The sequence below is a fragment of the Salmo salar genome, chromosome 13 (assembly GCF_965601325.2).
Source record: "Salmo salar chromosome 13, fSalSal1, whole genome shotgun sequence".
NCBI lineage: Eukaryota > Metazoa > Chordata > Actinopteri > Salmoniformes > Salmonidae > Salmo > Salmo salar.
The window spans coordinates 16,334,309-16,354,885 of NC_138303.1; the positions used below are offsets into that span (position 1 = coordinate 16,334,309).

At 45.4% G+C, this 20,577-nt stretch overlaps 1 protein-coding gene across 3 annotated transcripts in view; it reads left to right on the forward strand.

Moving 5' to 3' along the window:
• LOC106566493 (plexin A3-like) overlaps positions 1-20,577 on the forward strand; it is a 161,411-nt gene that overhangs the window by 133,742 nt on the left and 7,092 nt on the right. For 2 of the 3 annotated variants that reach the window (XM_014134573.3, XM_014134572.3), the window contains exons 20-27: positions 1,207-1,441; positions 2,702-2,850; positions 4,762-5,018; positions 7,710-7,776; positions 9,491-9,637; positions 14,988-15,147; positions 15,911-16,014; positions 16,139-16,235. In XM_014134573.3, the coding sequence (XP_013990048.2) occupies positions 1,207-1,441; positions 2,702-2,850; positions 4,762-5,018; positions 7,710-7,776; positions 9,491-9,637; positions 14,988-15,147; positions 15,911-16,014; positions 16,139-16,235 (1,216 nt within the window). The remainder of the gene's footprint in view (positions 1-1,206; positions 1,442-2,701; positions 2,851-4,761; positions 5,019-7,709; positions 7,777-9,490; positions 9,638-14,987; positions 15,148-15,910; positions 16,015-16,138; positions 16,236-20,577) is intronic. The other variant, XM_014134574.3, reaches the window with a different exon arrangement.

A 20,577-nucleotide genomic window follows, 5' to 3' on the forward strand; every position in this document is an offset into this window, starting at 1 on the left:
GCTGAGCCAGCTGTGCTAATGACCTGACACCTAGCACAGTAACGGACAGACACACAGACAGCAGAGTGGCATTCTCCCTGTTCTCTTCCATCCAAACCACTCAATAATTAAAGCACACAGCCAGGAGGGGAATGGGGGCGGTAAAGGTGAAACTCGTTAGCCATACCTGTTGGAAGTCATCTGTAATTGGCCTGAAGTTTAAAAAGGAGATGTTAGAACCAAAACTAAAAAGTTTGGACATGTACTGTAACTCTGAGTCTGAGCTACATACCGTGTGCCTTCAGAAAGCATTCACACCACTTGACTTTTTCCACCTTGCGTTGTTTTCCATTTTGAATTCAGGCTGTAACACAACAGAATGTGGAATAAGTCAAGGGGTATGAATACTTTCTGAAGGCACTGTAGTAATGAAACCCTTCATATTGCAGAGCCCAATTTTTCCATCTCAGTAGCTAGGTTTCCATTCGATTGGTGACAGATTGTCACGTGAATATAAAAACATCTGCATAAAAACAATATGATGTCTCCATCAAATTGACTGTAGTGCACATACAAATTCCTATGTACTGAAAAGAAAAGAAATATAAGTAAAATGGATTTCAATCGCATTTTCGACTACTGATGGTTTTCTCACCCCAAAAAATGTGTTATATAGCGAGTGTGCCCGCTCTGGTCTTGGCAGGTGTGCTCAAGCCAACAGTATGCAGGGTGCAGATTGAGCGCTGTTGGCTATAGCACACGCATAGCCTACATGGTGAGATTATGGATAAAAGAGCGAGATAATTTGTATTTGTCAAACGGCAGACGAGCATGGATGATCATGTCACCAGAATAAGACCCTCAATATTTATTGGGAAGGAGCGTCAAGCTCATCACTGTGCGCTTTCACCACCCTGTGAAGTTCATCGTAACTTATTTCATCTGTAGCCTAATAAACGGCATGCGTAGTGGGAGGAACACACAACAAGTTTACTTTGATATGATGGATACTATATCAATATTTGCACACAAAAGCATTTCCACTGACATATCTCACATAATTAATTTTACAGACACAAAAAGACCCCACCTTATCTAGCGTATTTTGTTTTGTCGACATTTGGAAAGTTTACTGAAAAATGTTCTGTTTCCATCAGGTCTGTCATGACATTTTTTATCCGACATGCACTTTACTCGCATAAAAGGTTGGATGTGTTTCTCCTCCAGATCGTGGTGGGTGGTTTGGAGTACTCCCCAGGAACACTGCACATCTACTCCGACAGCACACTCACCCTACCGGCCATCATCGGGATCGGAGCGGGAGGAGGGGTGCTTCTCATCGCCATCATCGCCGTGCTCATCGCCTACAAGAGGAAGACCCGGGATGCTGACCGCACCCTGAAACGCCTGCAGCTGCAGATGGACAACCTGGAGTCCAGAGTGGCCCTGGAGTGTAAAGAAGGTAGGAGCACCGGTCACTATGACCTCCTCCTTCTCCTATTGCTGTCCTCTCCTATCCTGTCATATCCTATTTCCCTCCTATCATATCCTATCCTATTTCTCTCCGATCATATCCTATTTCCCTCCTATTATATCCTATTTCTCTCCTAACATATCCTATTTCTCTCCTGTCCTATCATATCCTATCATATCCTATTTATCTCATATCTTATCCTATCATAACCTATTTGCCAGGCCATCATTGTAAATAAGAATTTTGACTTAATTAAAAATAAAGGTAAAGTATCCTTTTCACAATGGCCATTTAAAAACAGTTCTATGTTTATCTGAATGCTCTTTGCACGTACATTTCTGTCACTGAAATGACACCAGCACTGCTCATGGCTTTTTCCTCAAGCAAAGATTGCTTCATTGAAGTGAGCTGAAACATTGACTGGCAGGGTATTTTGATATGCTCTTATCAGAGAGCTGCGTGTCCTTTTGAAGATTAGTGTGTTATCAGCATTGGCCTGCTCTGAACAGGCTATCGTGTTGCTCTTATAGTAGGTACAGTACAAGTCAATCACTCTACATTCTTTACGATATATTTTCTGAGATGCTCTGCTGACTCAGTAGAAGGTAACCAGGCAACCACAGAACTGACTGTGTACAGCAGGAGTGGCCAACTCCAGTCCTCCAGGGCCTGATTGGTGTCACACTTCTTCTCCATCCCTAGCAAACACAGCTGATTAATCACATTGCATTCTAAACTGAAGATCATGATTAGGTGATTATTGGAGTCAGGTGTGTTAGCTGTGGCTGGGGCAAAACTGTGACACCAATCAGGCCCTCGAGGACTGTAATTACCCACCCCTGGTGTACAGTATGAGGATGACCAAAATATGCTGTCCATTAATCGATAGAGGGCAGTCAAGTCTTATGAGCATTTATCCATGTATTCCTATACTGTGCCAGCTGTCAAGACAATCACGGCTCAAAATGATTCGAAGCGGGCAGATTTAGTCCGGAGTGTGGCAGTTTATGGTATTGACTTGACACTAACACGCCTGGACGAGGTAACTGACTGTTGATTCAGTGAAATGATCAGACTTAATTTAATCCGATCAATAGAGTGAGGCAGTTGTGGTCATTTTGTCGAACCACATCCTGTCAGGTGCTCCCCACCACACAAAATGACCTTTCTGTGTTCTTCCTGACCATGTGCTTCTCTGGGATTGGATTAAAATGGCAATTTTTGTATCTTATGCTTCTGTCAACATAGCATTCGCTGAGCTGCAGACAGACATCCAGGAGCTGACTAATGACATGGACGGAGTGAAGATCCCCTTCCTGGAGTACCGCACCTACACCATGAGAGTCATGTTCCCCGGCATCGAGGAGCACCCCGTCCTCAAGGAGCTGGATGTAAGTGTAAGAGAACTAAACTAGAGCACTTGTTCACTTCACTGCCTTGTGCTTCTGTCTTCATTTGTGTTGTACTGTAACTCAGTAAAGTATGCTTTCCTGAGGTTCGCGTGTGTTGTCTTGGTAACTCAGTAAAGCATGCTTTCCTGAGGTTCGCTTGTGTTGTATTGTAACTCAGTAGAGTATGCTTTCCTGAGGTTCGCTTGTGTTGTACTGTAACTCAGTAAAGTATGCTTTCCTGAGGTTCGCTTGTGTTGTACTGTAACTCAGTAAAGTATGCTTTCCTGAGGTTCGCTTGTGTTGTACTGTAACTCAGTAAAGTATGCTTTCCTGAGGTTTGCTTGTGTTGTACTGTAACTCAGTAAAGTATGCTTTCCTGAGGTTCATTTGTGTTGCCTTGGTAACTCAGTAGAGTATGCTTTCCTGAGGTTCACTTGTGTTGTCTTGGTAACTCAGTAGAGTATGCTTTCCTGAGGTTCGCTTGTGTTGTCTTGATAACTCAGTAAAGTATGCTTTCCTGAGGTTTACTTATGTTGTCTTGGTGACTCAGTAGAGTATGCTTTCCTGAGGTTCACTTGTGTTGTACTGTAACTCAGTAAAGTATGCTTTCCTGAGGTTCGCTTGTGTTGTCTTGGTAACTCAGTAAAGTATGCATTCCTGAGGTTCACTTGTGTTGTCTTGGTAATTCAGTAGAGTATGCTTTCCTGAGGTTCACTTGTGTTGTACTGTAACTCAGTAAAGTATGCTTTCCTGAGGTTCACTTGTGTTGTACTGTAACTCAGTAAAGTATGCTTTCCTGAGGTTCACTTGTGTTGTACTGTAACTCAGTAAAGTATGCTTTCCTGAGGTTCACATGTGTTGTACTGTAACTCAGTAAAGTATGCTTTCCTGAGGTTCACTTGTGTTGTCTTGGTAACTCAGTAAAGTATGCTTTCCTGAGGTTCACTTGTGTTGTACTGTAACTCAGTAAAGTATGCTTTCCTGAGGTTCACTTGTGCTGTACTGTAACTCAGTCCTGAGGTTCACTTGTGCTGCCAAAAAAAGAAGGGAATAAAACTAAAGCGATAGATCCTGTTTAAAAAAAACTAAAGTCAGTAGCCAGCAGCTCTCTTAGTGCCGAGCTTCAGAGAAACCTCTTTTCTTTTTTTCTCAACCTTATTTCTTTTTCATTTCAACCTGAGGCTGAGTCAACCCAGGAGCTCCACCAGCCCTCCATAGACTACTTGTCTAGAGATTGCTGCAGAAATGTTTTGAAAATAGTCAGCATAGAGGAATATTTGAAGTCACTACAGCCACGTTTTAAGGTGCTCCATGTAATCCTCATACTAATAATAAACCATCTTCTTTCCCCCTTTTTCTCTTTACACTTTCCTCCCCTCTCTCCCTCCCCTATTCTCTCCTCTCTCGCTCTCCTCTCTCGTCTCCCCTCTCCCCCTTTTTCTCTTTACACTTTCCTCCCCTCTCTCCCTCCCCTATTCTCTCCTCTCTCCCTCTCCTCTCTCCTTTCCCCTATTCTCTCCCCTCCCCTATTCTCTCTCCCCTCTCCTCTCTCGTCTCCCCTCTCCCCCTTTTTCTCTTTTCACTTTCCTCCCCTCTCTCCCTCTTCTCTCTCGTCTCCCCCCTCTCCTGTCTCCTCTCCCCTTTCTTCTCTTCTCTCCTCTCTCATCTCCCCTCTCCCTCTCCACTATCCTCTCTCGCCTCCCCTATTCTCTCTCCCCTCACCTCTCTTCTCTCGTCTCCCCTCTCGTCTCCCATCTCTCCCTCTCCTCTCTCCCTTCTCCTCTCTCCCCTCCCTTATTCTCTCTCTTCTCCCCTCTCCAACTCCCTCTCCCCACTTAATAACCCTTTGGACCTCCTTTGTGTATTCCCACCTCTGTGTCCCCCCTCCCCCTCATCCTCCTATGTCCTGTCCCTCAGTCCCCGGCCAATGTGGAGAAAGCCCTGCGTCTGTTCAGCCAGCTGCTGCACAGTAAGATGTTTCTGCTGACCTTCATCCATACCCTGGAGGCCCAGAGGTCCTTCTCCATGCGGGACCGAGGAAATGTGGCCTCTCTGCTCATGGCCGCGCTGCAGGGCCGCATGGAGTACGCCACCATGGTACTTAAACAGTTGCTGGCTGACCTCATAGAGAAGAACCTGGAGAACCGCAACCATCCTAAACTGCTGCTCCGACGGTGAGGATACTTTAAAGATATATACACTACCGGTCAAAAGTTTTAGAACACCTACTCATTCAAGGGTTTTTCTTTAGTTTTACTATTTTCTACATTGTTGAATAATAGTGAAGACATCAAAACTATGCAATAACACATATGGAATCATGTAGTAACCAAAAAAGTGTTACACAAATCAAAATATATTTTATATTTGAGATTCTTCAAAAAGCCACCCTTTGCCTTGAAGACAGTTTTGCACACTCTTGGCTTTCTCTCAACCAGCATCATGAGGTAGTCACCTGGAATGCATTTCAATTAACAGGTGTGCCTTCTTAAAAGTTTATTTGTGGAATTTCTTTCCTTCTTAATGCATTTGAGCCAATCAGTTGTGTTGTGACAAGGTAGGGGGGTATACAGAAGACAGCCCTATTTGGTAAAAGACCAAGTCCGTATTATGGCAAGAACATCTCAAATAAGCAAAGAGAAATGACAGTCCATCATTACTTTGAGATATGAAGGTCAGTCAATATGGAACATTTCAAGAACTTTGAAAGCTTCTTCAAGTGTAGTCGCAAAAACCATCAAGCGCTATGATGAAACAGGCTCTCTTGAGGACCGCCACAGGAAAGGAAGACCCAAAGTTACCTCTGCTGCAGAGGATAAGTTCATTAGAGTTACCAGCCTCAGAAATTGCAGCCCAAATAAATGCTTCACGGAGTTCAAGTAACAGACACATCTCAACATCAGCTGTTCAGAGGAGACTGCGTGAATCAGGCCTTAATGGTCGAATTGCTGCAAAAAAAACACTACAGCGGTATATTAAACCCATGCCGCGGCGGTATATTAAACCCATGCCGCGGCGGTATATTAAACCCATGCCTCAGCGGTATATTAAACCCATGCCGCAGCGGTATATTAAACCCATGCTGCAGCGGTATATTAAACCCATGCTGCAGCGGTATATTAAACCCATGCTGCAGCGGTATATTAAACCCATGCCGCAGCGGTATATTAAACCCATGCTGCAGCGGTATATCAACACCATGCTGCAGTGGTATATTAAACCCATGCTGCAGCGGTATGTCAACACCATGCTGCAGCGGTATATCAACACCATGCTGCAGCGGTATATTAAACCCATGCCGCAGCGGTGTATTAAACCCATGCCGCAGCAGTATATTAAACCCATGCCGCAGCGGTATATTAAACCCATGCCGCAGCGGTATATTAAACCCATGCCCCAGCGGTATATTAAACCCATGCCGCAGCGGTATATTAAACCCATGCCGCAGCGGTATATTAAACCCATGCCGCAGCGGTATATTAAACCCATGCTGCAGCTGTATATTGCTATACCCCCCTAGGCAGCGGTATAGATCACCACACCACCCTAGGCAGCGGTATAGATCACCACACCACCCTAGGCAGCGGTATAGATCACCACACCACCCTAGGCAGTGGTTTAGATCACTACACCACCCTAGGCAGCGGTATAGATCACTACACCACCCTAGGCAGCGGTATAGATCACTACACCACCCTAGGCAGTGGTATGTATCACCACACCACCCTCGGCAGTGGTTTAGATCACTACACCACCCTAGGCAGCGGTATAGATCACTACACCTCCCTAGGCAGCGGTATAGATCACCACACCACCCTAGGCAGCGGTATAGATCACCACACCACCCTAGGCAGCGGTATAGATCACCACACCACCCTAGGCAGCGGTATAGATCACCACACCACCCTAGGCAGCGGTATAGATCACCACACCACCCTAGGCAGCGGTATAGATCACCACACCACCCTAGGCAGCGGTATAGATCACCACACCACCCTAGGCAGCGGTATAGATCACCACACCACCCTAGGCAGCGGTATAGATCACTATACCGCTGCAGTGGTTTGTATCACCACACCACCCTTGGCAGTGGTTTAGATCACTACACCACCCTAGGCAGCGGTATAGATCACCACACCACCCTAGGCAGCGGTATAGATCACTATACCGCTGCAGTGGTTTGTATCACCACACCACCCTTGGCAGTGGTTTAGATCACTACACCACCCTCGGCAGCGGTATAGATCACTACACCTCCCTAGGCAGCTGTATAGATCACTACACCACCCTAGGCAGTGGTATAGATCACCACACCACCCTAGGCAGTGGTTTAGATCACTACATCACCCTAGGCAGTGGTTTAGATCACCACACCACCCTAGGCAGTGGTTTAGATCACTACACCACCCTAGGCAGCGTTATAGATCACTACACCACCCTCGGCAGCGGTATAGATCACTACACCACCCTCGGCAGCGGTATAGATCACTACACCACCCTCGGCAGCGGTATAGATCACTACACCACCCTCGGCAGCGGTATAGATCACTACACCACCCTCGGCAGCGGTATAGATCACTACACCACCCTCGGCAGCGGTATAGATCACTACACCACCCTAGGCAGCGGTATAGATCACTACACCACCCTAGGCAGTGGTATAGATCACTACACCACCCTAGGCAGCGGTATAGATCACTACACCACCCTAGGTCACACAGTGAGGCTACTTACTTGTAGAGACATAGGCTGAGGGCTCTCCTCTCACTCCCTCACTAGCACCTTTCTCTACTCACCTTGCTCTACCCACCTTGCTCTACTCATACACGTTGTTGAATCTGATCGGTGTCTCATCTCTCCTGAAGGACGGAGTCGGTGGCTGAGAAGATGCTCACCAACTGGTTTACGTTCCTGCTGCATCGCTTCCTCAAGGTAAGGCAGTTTTAATGGAGCTCAGAGAGTTTTTTTAACATAGGGTTCATTTAGTTTCAGAGCAGAGCGATTCAGATACTTAGCAGGAGATTGATGCTTGTGATTTATTCACCAAAGGCCTGTTGTTTGGCTGAAACACCAGTAGGCCCATAGCAACAGTGTGCAGTGTATTCTGTACCCATTCTAATTTTGTTACCAGAAATTCTGTGAAATGATCGTTAATTGCTATTATTAGTGTAATGTGCGAGTTGTAATTATATTTCTGAGGTGGGGTTATTTGGCTAATCATGGTCCTGGTACTGTTTATTCTCACCCTGTGTGACCGCAGCACACAACACGGCCACAGTGTGAACCGTATCGGAGAATCACTCTGGGGGCAGTTGTGGTCATTTTGTCTAACCACATCCTGTCAGGTGCTCCCCATCACCCAAAATGGCCTTTCTGTGTTCTTCCTGACCATAAGCTTCTCCTGTGTTACTCTGGGATTGGATTAAAATGGCCATTCACGTTAAAGACAAGAACATCAGGCCCATTGTGAGTTCAGGCCTGAAATGCCTCTTGGAATGTAGCTCTGGATGGCCACCCATTATATTTAAGTTACATCAGTGCAGATGTTAAAGTGTTCTGGCCGTCTTCCCAGCCTCCCCAAGTAATTACCCTGAAATGTTTCCACAAGCCCTACTTAAACCTCTATTCTGGATTGGCTTCCACATTTTTACATTCAGCTTGCATAGCAATATTCATCTTTCATAGCCAGGTTTGTCACTAAATTAACAAAAATATATATTTTAATGTGGGTTTTTATTACCTGAGTGTAGATATTATTGGTGAAGATAATGGTTGTAGAGTTTCTTAAATAACAAATGTAATGCCGTGTTAAGATTTATGAAGTTCTCAAAACCAAAGAAAATATCTAGTTAGCATGTTCAACATAAATCCCGTAAGTGAACAACAACTTGTTGAGGATTTCATCTCATTGGACATGGTCTGGTAAAATATAGAATCTACTTGTTCGTTACTCTCCTTTGGCTGGTTTTGAACTGAGACAACATTCTGGAGAGTGACTTGGAACCTGTAGTTATGATGTTATTAAGTGTGATGTCACCTCGACTGTACACATTATTAAAACCACAGAAGAACATGAAATGCAGAAGAGCATGGACATCCTAGCATGAACAATCAGTATTACTGAATCCTGCTTAAACTCTCTCTGTCTTACTTACATTGGATAATTGGTGGCCATTTGTGTGTTTTGAGGTTTCTGTTTTTTGAGTATGGATTTGGTTACTGGGTATTGGTTCCATTTGGTTAATGGCAGCATGATTTAGAAGCCTGGTAGATGGGTCAATGGTCCTCTGTGTCTGAAGGCCCCTCTGTGTCTGGGCTTGAAGGCCCCTCTGTGTCTGGGCTTGAAGGCCCCTCTGTGTCTGGGCTTGAAGGCCCCTCTGTGTCCAAGCAGCTTGAGACTCAGGATGTCACGTTGTAATTAATGATGTCAAATGAATCGTCCCTAAGAACTAAATAATAGTGTTCCCTCAGTATCACTGGTTAGTCGTCAAACCCTGTAAGTGGGTAATTGGTAACTTCCCCACTCCTCACTGAAAGGATGTGATTGCCTATTCCTCTCCCCTTTTCACACTCAGTTACTCCCTCCCTCTTCCACTTTTACTGTCTCTCCCTCTGCCCCCTGCGCCTCTCTCTCTCTCTCTCTCAGGAGTGTGCTGGGGAGCCTCTGTTCATGCTGTTCTGTGCCATCAAGCAGCAGATGGAGAAGGGGCCTATAGACGCCATCACAGGAGAGGCACGCTACTCCCTCAGTGAGGACAAGCTCATCCGCCAGCAGATTGACTACAAACAGCTGGTGAGGAAGGACCCTCCTCCACATACACACAGAAACGCACACCTCCTCTCACACCAGTCTCCTGTTTGATATGAGTGTTGTGCAGTGGAGCCAACACTCCCAGTCCCAGGGCAGCAAGATCAATCCATGTACTGATTCTCACTTAATGTGGTTCAAGAGGCAATACAAGCAGGTGGGAGAATGTTTAGCAGGCTTTGCCATGCAAATCACCTGACATGTTACTGAGGAAGTGAGGTGGGCCTTGGCTCCCTCATTGGCTGTGGGGATCTCAGTGGTAGGAGTGGTAGGAGACGGGCTTATATGGGTGAGGTATCGCTGATGGGACGAACCAACTCAGCACTCAATCACACACTGACCTGCTGCGGGCCAGTAATGATTCAAACAAATCAAGCAATTTATTGTCTGCCAATAAAACAAACCCTTCCCACCACATCGCTCTCTCTCCCCAACGAGGCGGCCAAGCAGTACTGCCAGGAAATACTACACTTGAACAATTAATGATTTACTCACCGTCAGCAACCCATTGACTTCCACATAAAAGCGTCACACCCCAGATTGGCGAATGAAACATCAAAACAGTACAGGAATTCTCCAAATATATCCTCATATAAATTATTTATATGAAAAAATAGCAATACGCTGACTTGGTAGGATGCAATGCTAGCGCGCCCACACCCACCACTCAACTTCTCGATGAATCAGCTGTATACTGCCTGCTTCCGAGGCCATTCGTCAGTCCCCATGCGACCACACGCCTGGTACAACACTGCAGCATCAACTCAGGACAGGGTCATCTCTGCCTCCTTCAGAGGGACCGGTAGACAGAATCGCAGATGTCACAGAAATTAGCTCTATATAGGCAAATGCTCCCGGAGGAGCTCTCTATCTCTGGCCCTAGGGGATCTTCAGTACAGGACAACTCTATTCACCTTATTCTGGAACGTCACGGTGATCGCGGCGAGTTAGTTGCAATTGTGCTTCTATTTCCGGCAACATTCGCATGCAAAAATTTTACTTTTAGTTGAGAGCTTGATAGTTTCACACTGACAGAACTGCACAAAATCCTAAAATCAATCAACATGACAAGCATTATATGTTCAGTACGAGGCTGTCACAATAATTGGATGAAGAGGGGACAGTTTTTACAACAGCAATGTTTTGAAAACCAACCTCTACGTCAATCTGAATGTACCTGTGGAGCCCCATACGACCTGCATCCACCTCATAAAGCAGCAGAGTCTTTGCGGCTCTACATAAGACAAATAGGTGGGGCGGGGCTACATAAGACAAATAGGTGGGGCGGGGCTACATAAGACAAATAGGTGGGGCGGGGCTACATAAGACAAATAGGTGGGGTGGGGCTACATAAGGCAAATAGGTGGGGCGGGGCTACATACGGCAAATAGGTGGGGCGGGGCTACATAAGGCAAATAGGTGGGGCGGGGCTACATAAGGCAAATAGGTGGGGCGGGGCTACATAAGGCAAATAGGTGGGGCGGGGCTACATAAGACAAATAGGTGGGGCGGGGCTACATAAGACAAATAGGTGGGGCGGGGCTACATAAGACAAATAGGTGGGGCAGGGCTACATAAGACAAATAGGTGGGGCGGGGCTACATAAGACAAATAGGTGGGGTGGGGCTACATAAGGCAAATAGGTGGGGCGGGGCTACATACGGCAAATAGGTGGGGCGGGGCTACATAAGGCAAATAGGTGGGGCGGGGCTACATAAGGCAAATAGGTGGGGCGGGGCTACATAAGGCAAATAGGTGGGGCGGGGCTACATAAGACAAATAGGTGGGGCGGGGCTACATAAGACAAATAGGTGGGGCGGGGCTACATAAGGCAAATAGGTGGGGCGGTGCTACATAAGGCAAATAGGTGGGGCGGGGCTACATAAGGCAAATAGGTGGGGCGGGGCTACATAAGGCAAATAGGTGGGACGGGGCTACATAAGGCAAATAGGTGGGGCGGGGCTACATAAGGCAAATAGGTGGGGCGGGGCTACATAAGGCAAATAGGTGGGGCGGGGCTACATAAGGCAAATAGGTGGGGCGGGGCTACATAAGACAAATAGGTGGGGCGGGGCTACATAAGACAAATAGGTGGGGCGGGGCTACATAAGGCAAATAGGTGGGGCGGGGCTACATAAGGCAAATAGGTGGGGCGGGGCTACGTAAGGAGAATCGGTGGGGCGTGCTACATAAGGCGAATAGGTGGGACGGGGCTACATAAGGAGAATCGGTGGGGCGTGCTACATAAGGCGAATAGGTGGGACGGGGCTACATAAGGCGAATAGGTGGGGCTACATAAGGCGAATAGGTGGGGCGGGGCTACATAAAGCAAATAGGTGGGGCGGGGCTACATAAGGCAAATAGGTGGGGCGGGGCTACATAAGGCAAATAGGTGGGGCGAGCTACATAAGGCGAATAGGTGGGGCAGGCTTCATAAGGCGAATAGGTGGGGCATTAATAATGCCCACTTATTAACTATTTCCAGTGCATGGAAGGAAATGTACTTTGCTAATGATCAGTGAGTGACAGTGGTACAGATATCTGGGGTACCATGTGCCAGCTGCGTACTGTACTAATCACCTGGTTAACGCACCCAGCCCACACCAAAGGTCTCCTTATGACTGTATATGGACTGGCAGCACGGCGTGTACATGCCCAGTATATAAATACATTAGAAGGATCTCTATCCTCTCTGGTCACAACCTTTGACCTTTTTGGATGAATACTGCACCTTGGTTATTTCAAGAGGCAACATAGGTCATTTAATGGCGTCTAGTTGTAGATTGTGTAAAAATGAGAATCAATGCTTTTCCATTAGTCGGGATTCCTCGAGAGCAGAGATGTAAAATTAATTTTGCCCTGGGAGCCGCATTCAGTCTTCAACGAGGTCCGGAGGGCCGCACTGAAAATGTGATATATTTCCTCGCTGTCAAAATTGGCAGAAAGTAGTCCTCGAACCATCTGTTTTGGATTTTTTGATGCTGCCTGATTGTCTAGCATTTCAGTGATTATTAGTGAGCTGGACCCAGTCAATAAACTGTATGAATGTAGTGATTATTAGTGAGCTGGACCCAGTCAAGAAACTGTATGAATGTAGGTCCATTATCATTCATCCTTTTATTTGGTTTTAGTCATTTTCAAAACACCCGTGGGCTGGATTGGACTCCCTGCCTCGCGAGATGGGTTTGGCCTGCAGGCAGTATGTTTGACACCTCTGCTCTAGAGTAAATAGTGCTGAACACAGAAACCCCGTCAGGCCTGCAGCAAATCATTGTTTACCGTCTGGCAATACTGACATAGCAAGATGGCACACTAGTTTACAGAAAGACGTTAACCAGTAGACAATACAGAATCTATTAGCTAGGATAGTCACTGTGTAGAGTTTGTATAGGAATTCAGAGGATGGCCGCATTCTGACACCAGTCTTCTATGTTTGTTAATGTGTCAATGCAAGTTGCAAATGAGGCTGAATGCATCTCAATTTGTTATAATGACACTTTACCAAATAGAGCCTGACTTCTCTATGTTGTGACTGGTTGAACTGTGAAGGGGTGCCGGAACGAGTAAAATATATTATGCGTTTGCTCTCAATCCTCAATCTCCTCCTTTTAACTATGGCACATTGTGTCATATAAATCTTTGTTTGTAGTTAAATCAATGTCCTCTGTCAGTTTTCTATTGACCCAGGGATGGCTAAGAAATGTGTCCTCCAGATCGCTTGTAGTCGTCACTGATTTTCTTCAAACAGATAAAATCTTCATTATCGACAATGCAGTTAATATCTCTGGGGGAGACTATTGATAAAATAGCATTTCAAGTGATTCATGAAAAACAAACACCTGAGGAAATTGCAGTCTAAATCTCTCTCTCTCTTTAAACTGGAAGAATTCCCCTTTAAAGAGACTCAGTGCAGTGCTCCAGTAGTCCTGTCCCTCTCTAGTACTGACGGCTCTGTGGTTTCTCCCTCCCCAGATAGTCCCTCTCTAGTACTGACGGCTCTGTGGTTTCTCCCTCCCCAGATAGTCCCTCTCTAGTACTGACGGCTCTGTGGTTTCTCTCTCCCCAGATAGTCCCTCTCTGGTACTGACGGCTCTGTGGTTTCTCCCTCTCCAGATAGTCCCTCTCTGGTACTGACGGCTCTGTGGTTTCTCCCTCCCCAGATAGTCCCTCTCTGGTACTGACGGCTCTGTGGTTTCTCCCTCTCCAGATAGTCCCTCTCTGGTACTGACGGCTCTGTGGTTTCTCCCTCTCCAGATAGTCCCTCTCTGGTACTGACGGCTCTGTGGTTTCTCCCTCCCCAGATAGTCCCTCTCTGGTACTGACGGCTCTGTGGTTTCTCCCTCCCCAGATAGTCCCTCTCTAGTACTGACGGCTCTGTGGTTTCTCCCTCCCCAGATAGTCCCTCTCTAGTACTGACGGCTCTGTGGTTTCTCTCTCCACAGATAGTCCCTCTCTGGTACTGACGGCTCTGTGGTTTCTCCCTCCACATATAGTCCCTCTCTGGTACTGACGGCTCTGTGGTTTCTCCCTCCCCAGATAGTCCCTCTCTAGTACTGACGGCTCTGTGGTTTCTCTCTCCACAGATAGTCCCTCTCTGGTACTGACGGCTCTGTGGTTTCTCCCTCCACATATAGTCCCTCTCTGGTACTGACGGCTCTGTGGTTTCTCCCTCCCCAGATAGTCCCTCTCTGGTACTGACGGCTCTGTGGTTTCTCCCTCCCCAGATAGTCCCTCTCTAGTACTGACGGCTCTGTGGTTTCTCTCTCCACAGATAGTCCCTCTCTGGTACTGACGGCTCTGTGGTTTCTCCCTCTCCAGATAGTCCCTCTCTGGTACTGACGGCTCTGTGGTTTCTCCCTCCCCAGATAGTCCCTCTCTGGTACTGACGGCTCTGTGGTTTCTCCCTCCCCAGATAGTCCCTCTCTGGTACTGACGGCTCTGTGGTTTCTCCCTCCACAGATAGTCCCTCTCTGGTACTGACGGCTCTGTGGTTTCTCCCTCCCCAGATAGTCCCTCTCTGGTACTGACGGCTCTGTGGTTTCTCCCTCCCCAGATAGTCCCTCTCTGGTACTGACGGCTCTGTGGTTTCTCCCTCCCCAGATAGTCCCTCTCTGGTACTGACGGCTCTGTGGTTTCTCCCTCCCCAGATAGTCCCTCTCTGGTACTGACGGCTCTGTGGTTTCTCTCTCTCCAGATAGTCCCTCTCTGGTACTGACGGCTCTGTGGTTTCTCTCTCCACAGATAGTCCCTCTCTGGTACTGACGGCTCTGTGGTTTCTCTCTCCCCAGATAGTCCCTCTCTGGTACTGACGGCTCTGTGGTTTCTCTCTCTCCAGACTCTGATGTGTATCCCTCCGGAGGGTGAGGCAGGCACCGAGGTCCCGGTGAAGGTGCTGAACTGTGACACGGTCACTCAGGTGAAGGACAAGCTGCTGGACGCTGTGTACAAGGGCATCCCCTACTCCCAGAGACCCCAGGCGGATGATATGGACCTGGGTAAGAACCTACTGTATATATGGATGTCTATAGCAGTGTTTCTTAATCCTCATCCTGGGGGTCAAAGGGGTCTGGCACTACACAGCTGATTCAAATGATCAACTCATCATCAAGCTTGGATTATTTGAGGGAAAAAGGTGTAACGCCCACAAAAAAAGAAATCCAGGACTAGGATTAACAAACACGGGTCTATGGTAATAGCAGCCTCTTAAGAAACACGGGTCTATGGTAATAACAGCCTCTTCAGAAACACGGGTCTATGGTAATAACAGCCTCTTAAGAAACACGGGTCTATGGTAATAACAGCCTCTTAAGAAACACGGGTCTATGGTAATAACAGCCTCTTAAGAAACACGGGTCTGTGGTAATAACAGCCTCTTCAGAAACACGGGTCTGTGGTAATAACAGCCTCTTCAGAAACACGGGTCTATGGTAATAACAGCCTCTTCAGAAACACGGGTCTGTGGTAATAACAGCCTCTTAAGAAACACGGGTCTATGGTAATAACAGCCTCTTCAGAAACACGGGTCTATGGTAATAACAGCTTCTTAAGAAACACGGGTCTATGGTAATAACAGCCTCGTAGGCTACAGACATACTCATGTTTACAGTGGGGACCCTGTATGTGAAGGTTTTCTTTATTACTGTGAAGAATTTACTGTAACTAATTGCAACATTGCTAATACTTATTCCCCGCTGAAACTAAAGATACGGATCATAGCCCAAACCAATCTTCTGTTGTTGTTGTTTTCCGTCCTCACAGAGTGGCGACAAGGAAGACTGACTAGAATTATCCTTCAAGATGAGGACGTCACCACAAAGATTGAGAGTGACTGGAAGAGGCTCAACACCCTGGCCCACTACCAGGTCAGACAGCATCACCAGCTGGACACATCCACATAATACTCATCCACATTTCTCAGACACAACGATGAATACAGTCAAATTGATGGTCCTTCATGATTAAAGATCTCTCCTCCTCCACCTCCAGGTGGCAGATGGGTCTTTGGTAGCCCTGGTCCAGAAGCAGGTCTCTGCCTACAACATCGCCAACTCTTTTACATTCACCCGCTCTCTGAGCCGTTATGGTATGTATTAATGAACCCCTCTTAGCCGTTATGGTACGTATTAATGAACCCCTCTTAGCCGTTATGGTACGTATTAATGAACCTCTCTGAGCCGTTATGGTATGTATTAATGAACCTCACTGAGCCGTTATGGTATGTATTAATGAACCCCTCTTAGCCGTTATGGTACGTATTAATGAACCCCTCTTAGCCGTTATGGTACGTATTAATGAACCTCTCTGAGCCGTTATGGTATGTATTAATGAACCTCTCTGAGCCGTTATGGTACGTATTAATGAACCTCTCTGAGCCGTTATGGTATGTATTAATGAACCTCTCTGAGCCGTTATGGTACGTATTAATGAACCTCTCTGAGCCGTTATGGTACGTATTAATGAACCTCTCTTAGCCGTTATGGTATGTATTAATGAACCTCTCTGAGCCGTTATGGTACGTATTAATGAACCTCTCTGAGCCGTTATGGTACGTATTAATGAACCTCTCTGAGCCGTTATGGTACGTATTAATGAACCTCTCTGAGCCGTTATGGTACGTATTAATGAACCTCTCTGAGCCGTTATGGTATGTATTAATTAACTTCTCTTAGCCGTTATGGTATGTATTAATGAACCTCTCTGAGCCGTTATGGTACGTATTAATGAACCTCTCTTAGCCGTTATGGTACGTATTAATGAACCTCTCTGAGCCGTTATGGTACGTATTAATGAACCTCTCTGAGCCGTTATGGTACGTATTAATGAACCTCTCTTAGCCGTTATGGTATGTATTAATGAACCTCTCTGAGCCGTTATGGTATGTATTAATGAACCCCTCTTAGCCGTTATGGTATGTATTAATGAACCCCTCTTAGCCGTTATGGTACGTATTAATGAACCCCTCTTAGCCGTTATGGTACGTATTAATGAACCTCTCTGAGCCGTTATGGTATGTATTAATGAACCCCTCTTAGCCGTTATGGTACGTATTAATGAACCTCTCTTAGCCGTTATGGTATGTATTAATGAACCTCTCTTAGCCGTTATGGTATGTATTAATGAACCTCTCTGAGCCGTTATGGTATGTATTAATGAACCTCTCTGAGCCGTTATGGTACGTATTAATGAACCTCTCTGAGCCGTTATGGTATGTATTAATGAACCTCTCTGAGCCGTTATGGTATGTATTAATGAACCTCTCTGAGCCGTTATGGTACGTATTAATGAACCTCTCTGAGCCGTTATGGTACGTATTAATGAACCTCTCTGAGCCGTTATGGTACGTATTAATGAACCTCTCTGAGCCGTTATGGTATGTATTAATGAACCTCTCTGAGCCGTTATGGTATGTATTAATGAACCTCTCTGAGCCGTTATGGTACGTATTAATGAACCTCTCTTAGCCGTTATGGTACGTATTAATGAACCTCTCTGAGCCGTTATGGTACGTATTAATGAACCTCTCTGAGCCGTTATGGTACGTATTAATGAACCTCTCTGAGCCGTTATGGTACGTATTAATGAACCTCTCTGAGCCGTTATGGTACGTATTAATGAACCTCTCTTAGCCGTTATGGTATGTATTAATGAACCTCTCTGAGCCGTTATGGTACGTATTAATGAACCTCTCTGAGCCGTTATGGTACGTATTAATGAACCTCTCTGAGCCGTTATGGTATGTATTAATGAACCTCTCTTAGCCGTTATGGTACGTATTAATTTAACTTCTCGTAGCCGTTATGGTACGTATTAATGAACTCTCTGAGCCGTTATGGTATGTATTAATGAACTTCTCTTAGCCCTTATGGTATGTATTAATGAACTTGTCTTAGCTGTTATGGTACGTATTAATTTAACTTCTCTTAGCTGTTATGGTACGTATTAATTTAACTTCTCTTAGCTGTTATGGTACGTATTAATGAACCTCTCTGAGCCGTTATGGTAGGTATTAATGAAACTCTCTGAGCCGTTATGGTACGTATTAATGAACCTCTCTGAGCCGTTATGGTACGTATTAATGAACCTCTCTGAGCCGTTATGGTACGTATTAATGAACCTCTCTGAGCCGCTATGGTACGTATTAATGAACCTCTCTGAGCCGTTATGGTACGTATTAATGAACCTCTCTGAGCCGTTATGGTACGTATTAATGAACCTCTCTGAGCCGTTATGGTACGTATTAATGAACCTCTCTGAGCCGTTATGGTATGTATTAATGAACCTCTCTGAGCCGTTATGGTACGTATTAATGAACCTCTCTGAGCCGTTATGGTACGTATTAATGAACCTCTCTTAGCCGTTATGGTACGTATTAATGAACCTCTCTGAGCCGTTATGGTACGTATTAATGAACCTCTCTGAGCCGTTATGGTACGTATTAATGAACCTCTCTGAGCCGTTATGGTATGTATTAATGAACCTCTCTTAGCTGTTATGGTACGTATTAATTTAACTTCTCGTAGCCGTTATGGTACGTATTAATGAACTCTCTGAGCCGTTATGGTATGTATTAATGAACTTCTCTTAGCCCTTATGGTATGTATTAATGAACTTCTCTTAGCTGTTATGGTACGTATTAATTTAACTTCTCTTAGCTGTTATGGTACGTATTAATTTAACTTCTCTTAGCCGTTATGGTACGTATTAATGAACCTCTCTGAGCCGTTATGGTAGGTATTAATGAAACTCTCTGAGCCGTTATGGTACGTATTAATGAACCTCTCTGAGCCGTTATGGTACGTATTAATGAACCTCTCTGAGCCGTTATGGTATGTATTAATGAACCTCTCTGAGCCGTTATGGTATGTATTAATGAACCTCTCTGAGCCGTTATGGTATGTATTAATGAACCTCTCTGAGCCGTTATGGTACGTATTAATGAACCTCTCTGAGCCGTTATGGTACGTATTAATGAACCTCTCTGAGCCGTTATGGTACGTATTAATGAACCTCTCTGAGCCGTTATGGTACGTATTAATGAACCTCTCTGAGCCGTTATGGTACGTATTAATGAACCTCTCTGAGCCGTTATGGTACGTATTAATGAACCTCTCTGAGCCGTTATGGTACGTATTAATGAACCTCTCTGAGCCGTTATGGTACGTATTAATGAAACTCTCTGAGCCGTTATGGTATGTATTAATGAACCTCTCTGAGCCGTTATGGTATGTATTAATGAACCTCTCTTAGCCGTTATGGTATGTATTAATGAACCCCTCTGAGCCGTTATGGTACGTATTAATGAACCCCTCTTAGCCGTTATGGTACGTATTAATGAACCTCTCTGAGCCGTTATGGTACGTATTAATGAACTTCTCTTAGCCGTTATGGTATGTATTAATGAACCCCTCTTAGCCGTTATGGTATGTATTAATGAACCCCTCTTAGCCGTTATGGTACGTATTAATGAACCCCTCTCAGCCGTTATGGTACGTATTAATGAACCTCTCTGAGCCGTTATGGTATGTATTAATGAACCCCTCTTAGCCGTTATGGTACGTATTAATGAACCTCTCTTAGCCGTTATGGTACGTATTAATGAACCTCTCTGAGCCGTTATGGTACGTATTAATGAACCTCTCTTAGCCGTTATGGTACGTATTAATGAACCTCTCTTAGCCGTTATGGTATGTATTAATGAACCTCTCTGAGCCGTTATGGTATGTATTAATGAACCTCTCTGAGCCGTTATGGTACGTATTAATGAACCTCTCTGAGCCGTTATGGTACGTATTAATGAACCTCTCTGAGCCGTTATGGTACGTATTAATGAACCTCTCTTAGCCGTTATGGTATGTATTAATGAACCTCTCTGAGCCGTTATGGTACGTATTAATGAACCTCTCTGAGCCGTTATGGTACGTATTAATGAACCTCTCTGAGCCGTTATGGTACGTATTAATGAACCTCTCTGAGCCGTTATGGTACGTATTAATGAACCTCTCTGAGCCGTTATGGTATGTATTAATGAACCTCTCTGAGCCGTTATGGTATGTATTAATGAACCTCTCTGAGCCGTTATGGTATGTATTAATGAACCTCTCTGAGCCGTTATGGTACGTATTAATGAACCTCTCTGAGCCGTTATGGTACGTATTAATGAACTTCTCTTAGCCGTTATGGTATGTATTAATGAACTTCTCTTAGCCGTTATGGTACGTATTAATGTAACTTCTCTTAGCCGTTATGGTACGTATTAATGTAACCTCTCTTAGCCGTTATGGTACGTATTAATGAACCTCTCTGAGCCGTTATGGTACGTATTAATGAACCTCTCTGAGCCGTTATGGTACGTATTAATGAACCTCTCTGAGCCGCTATGGTACGTATTAATGAACCTCTCTGAGCCGTTATGGTATGTATTAATG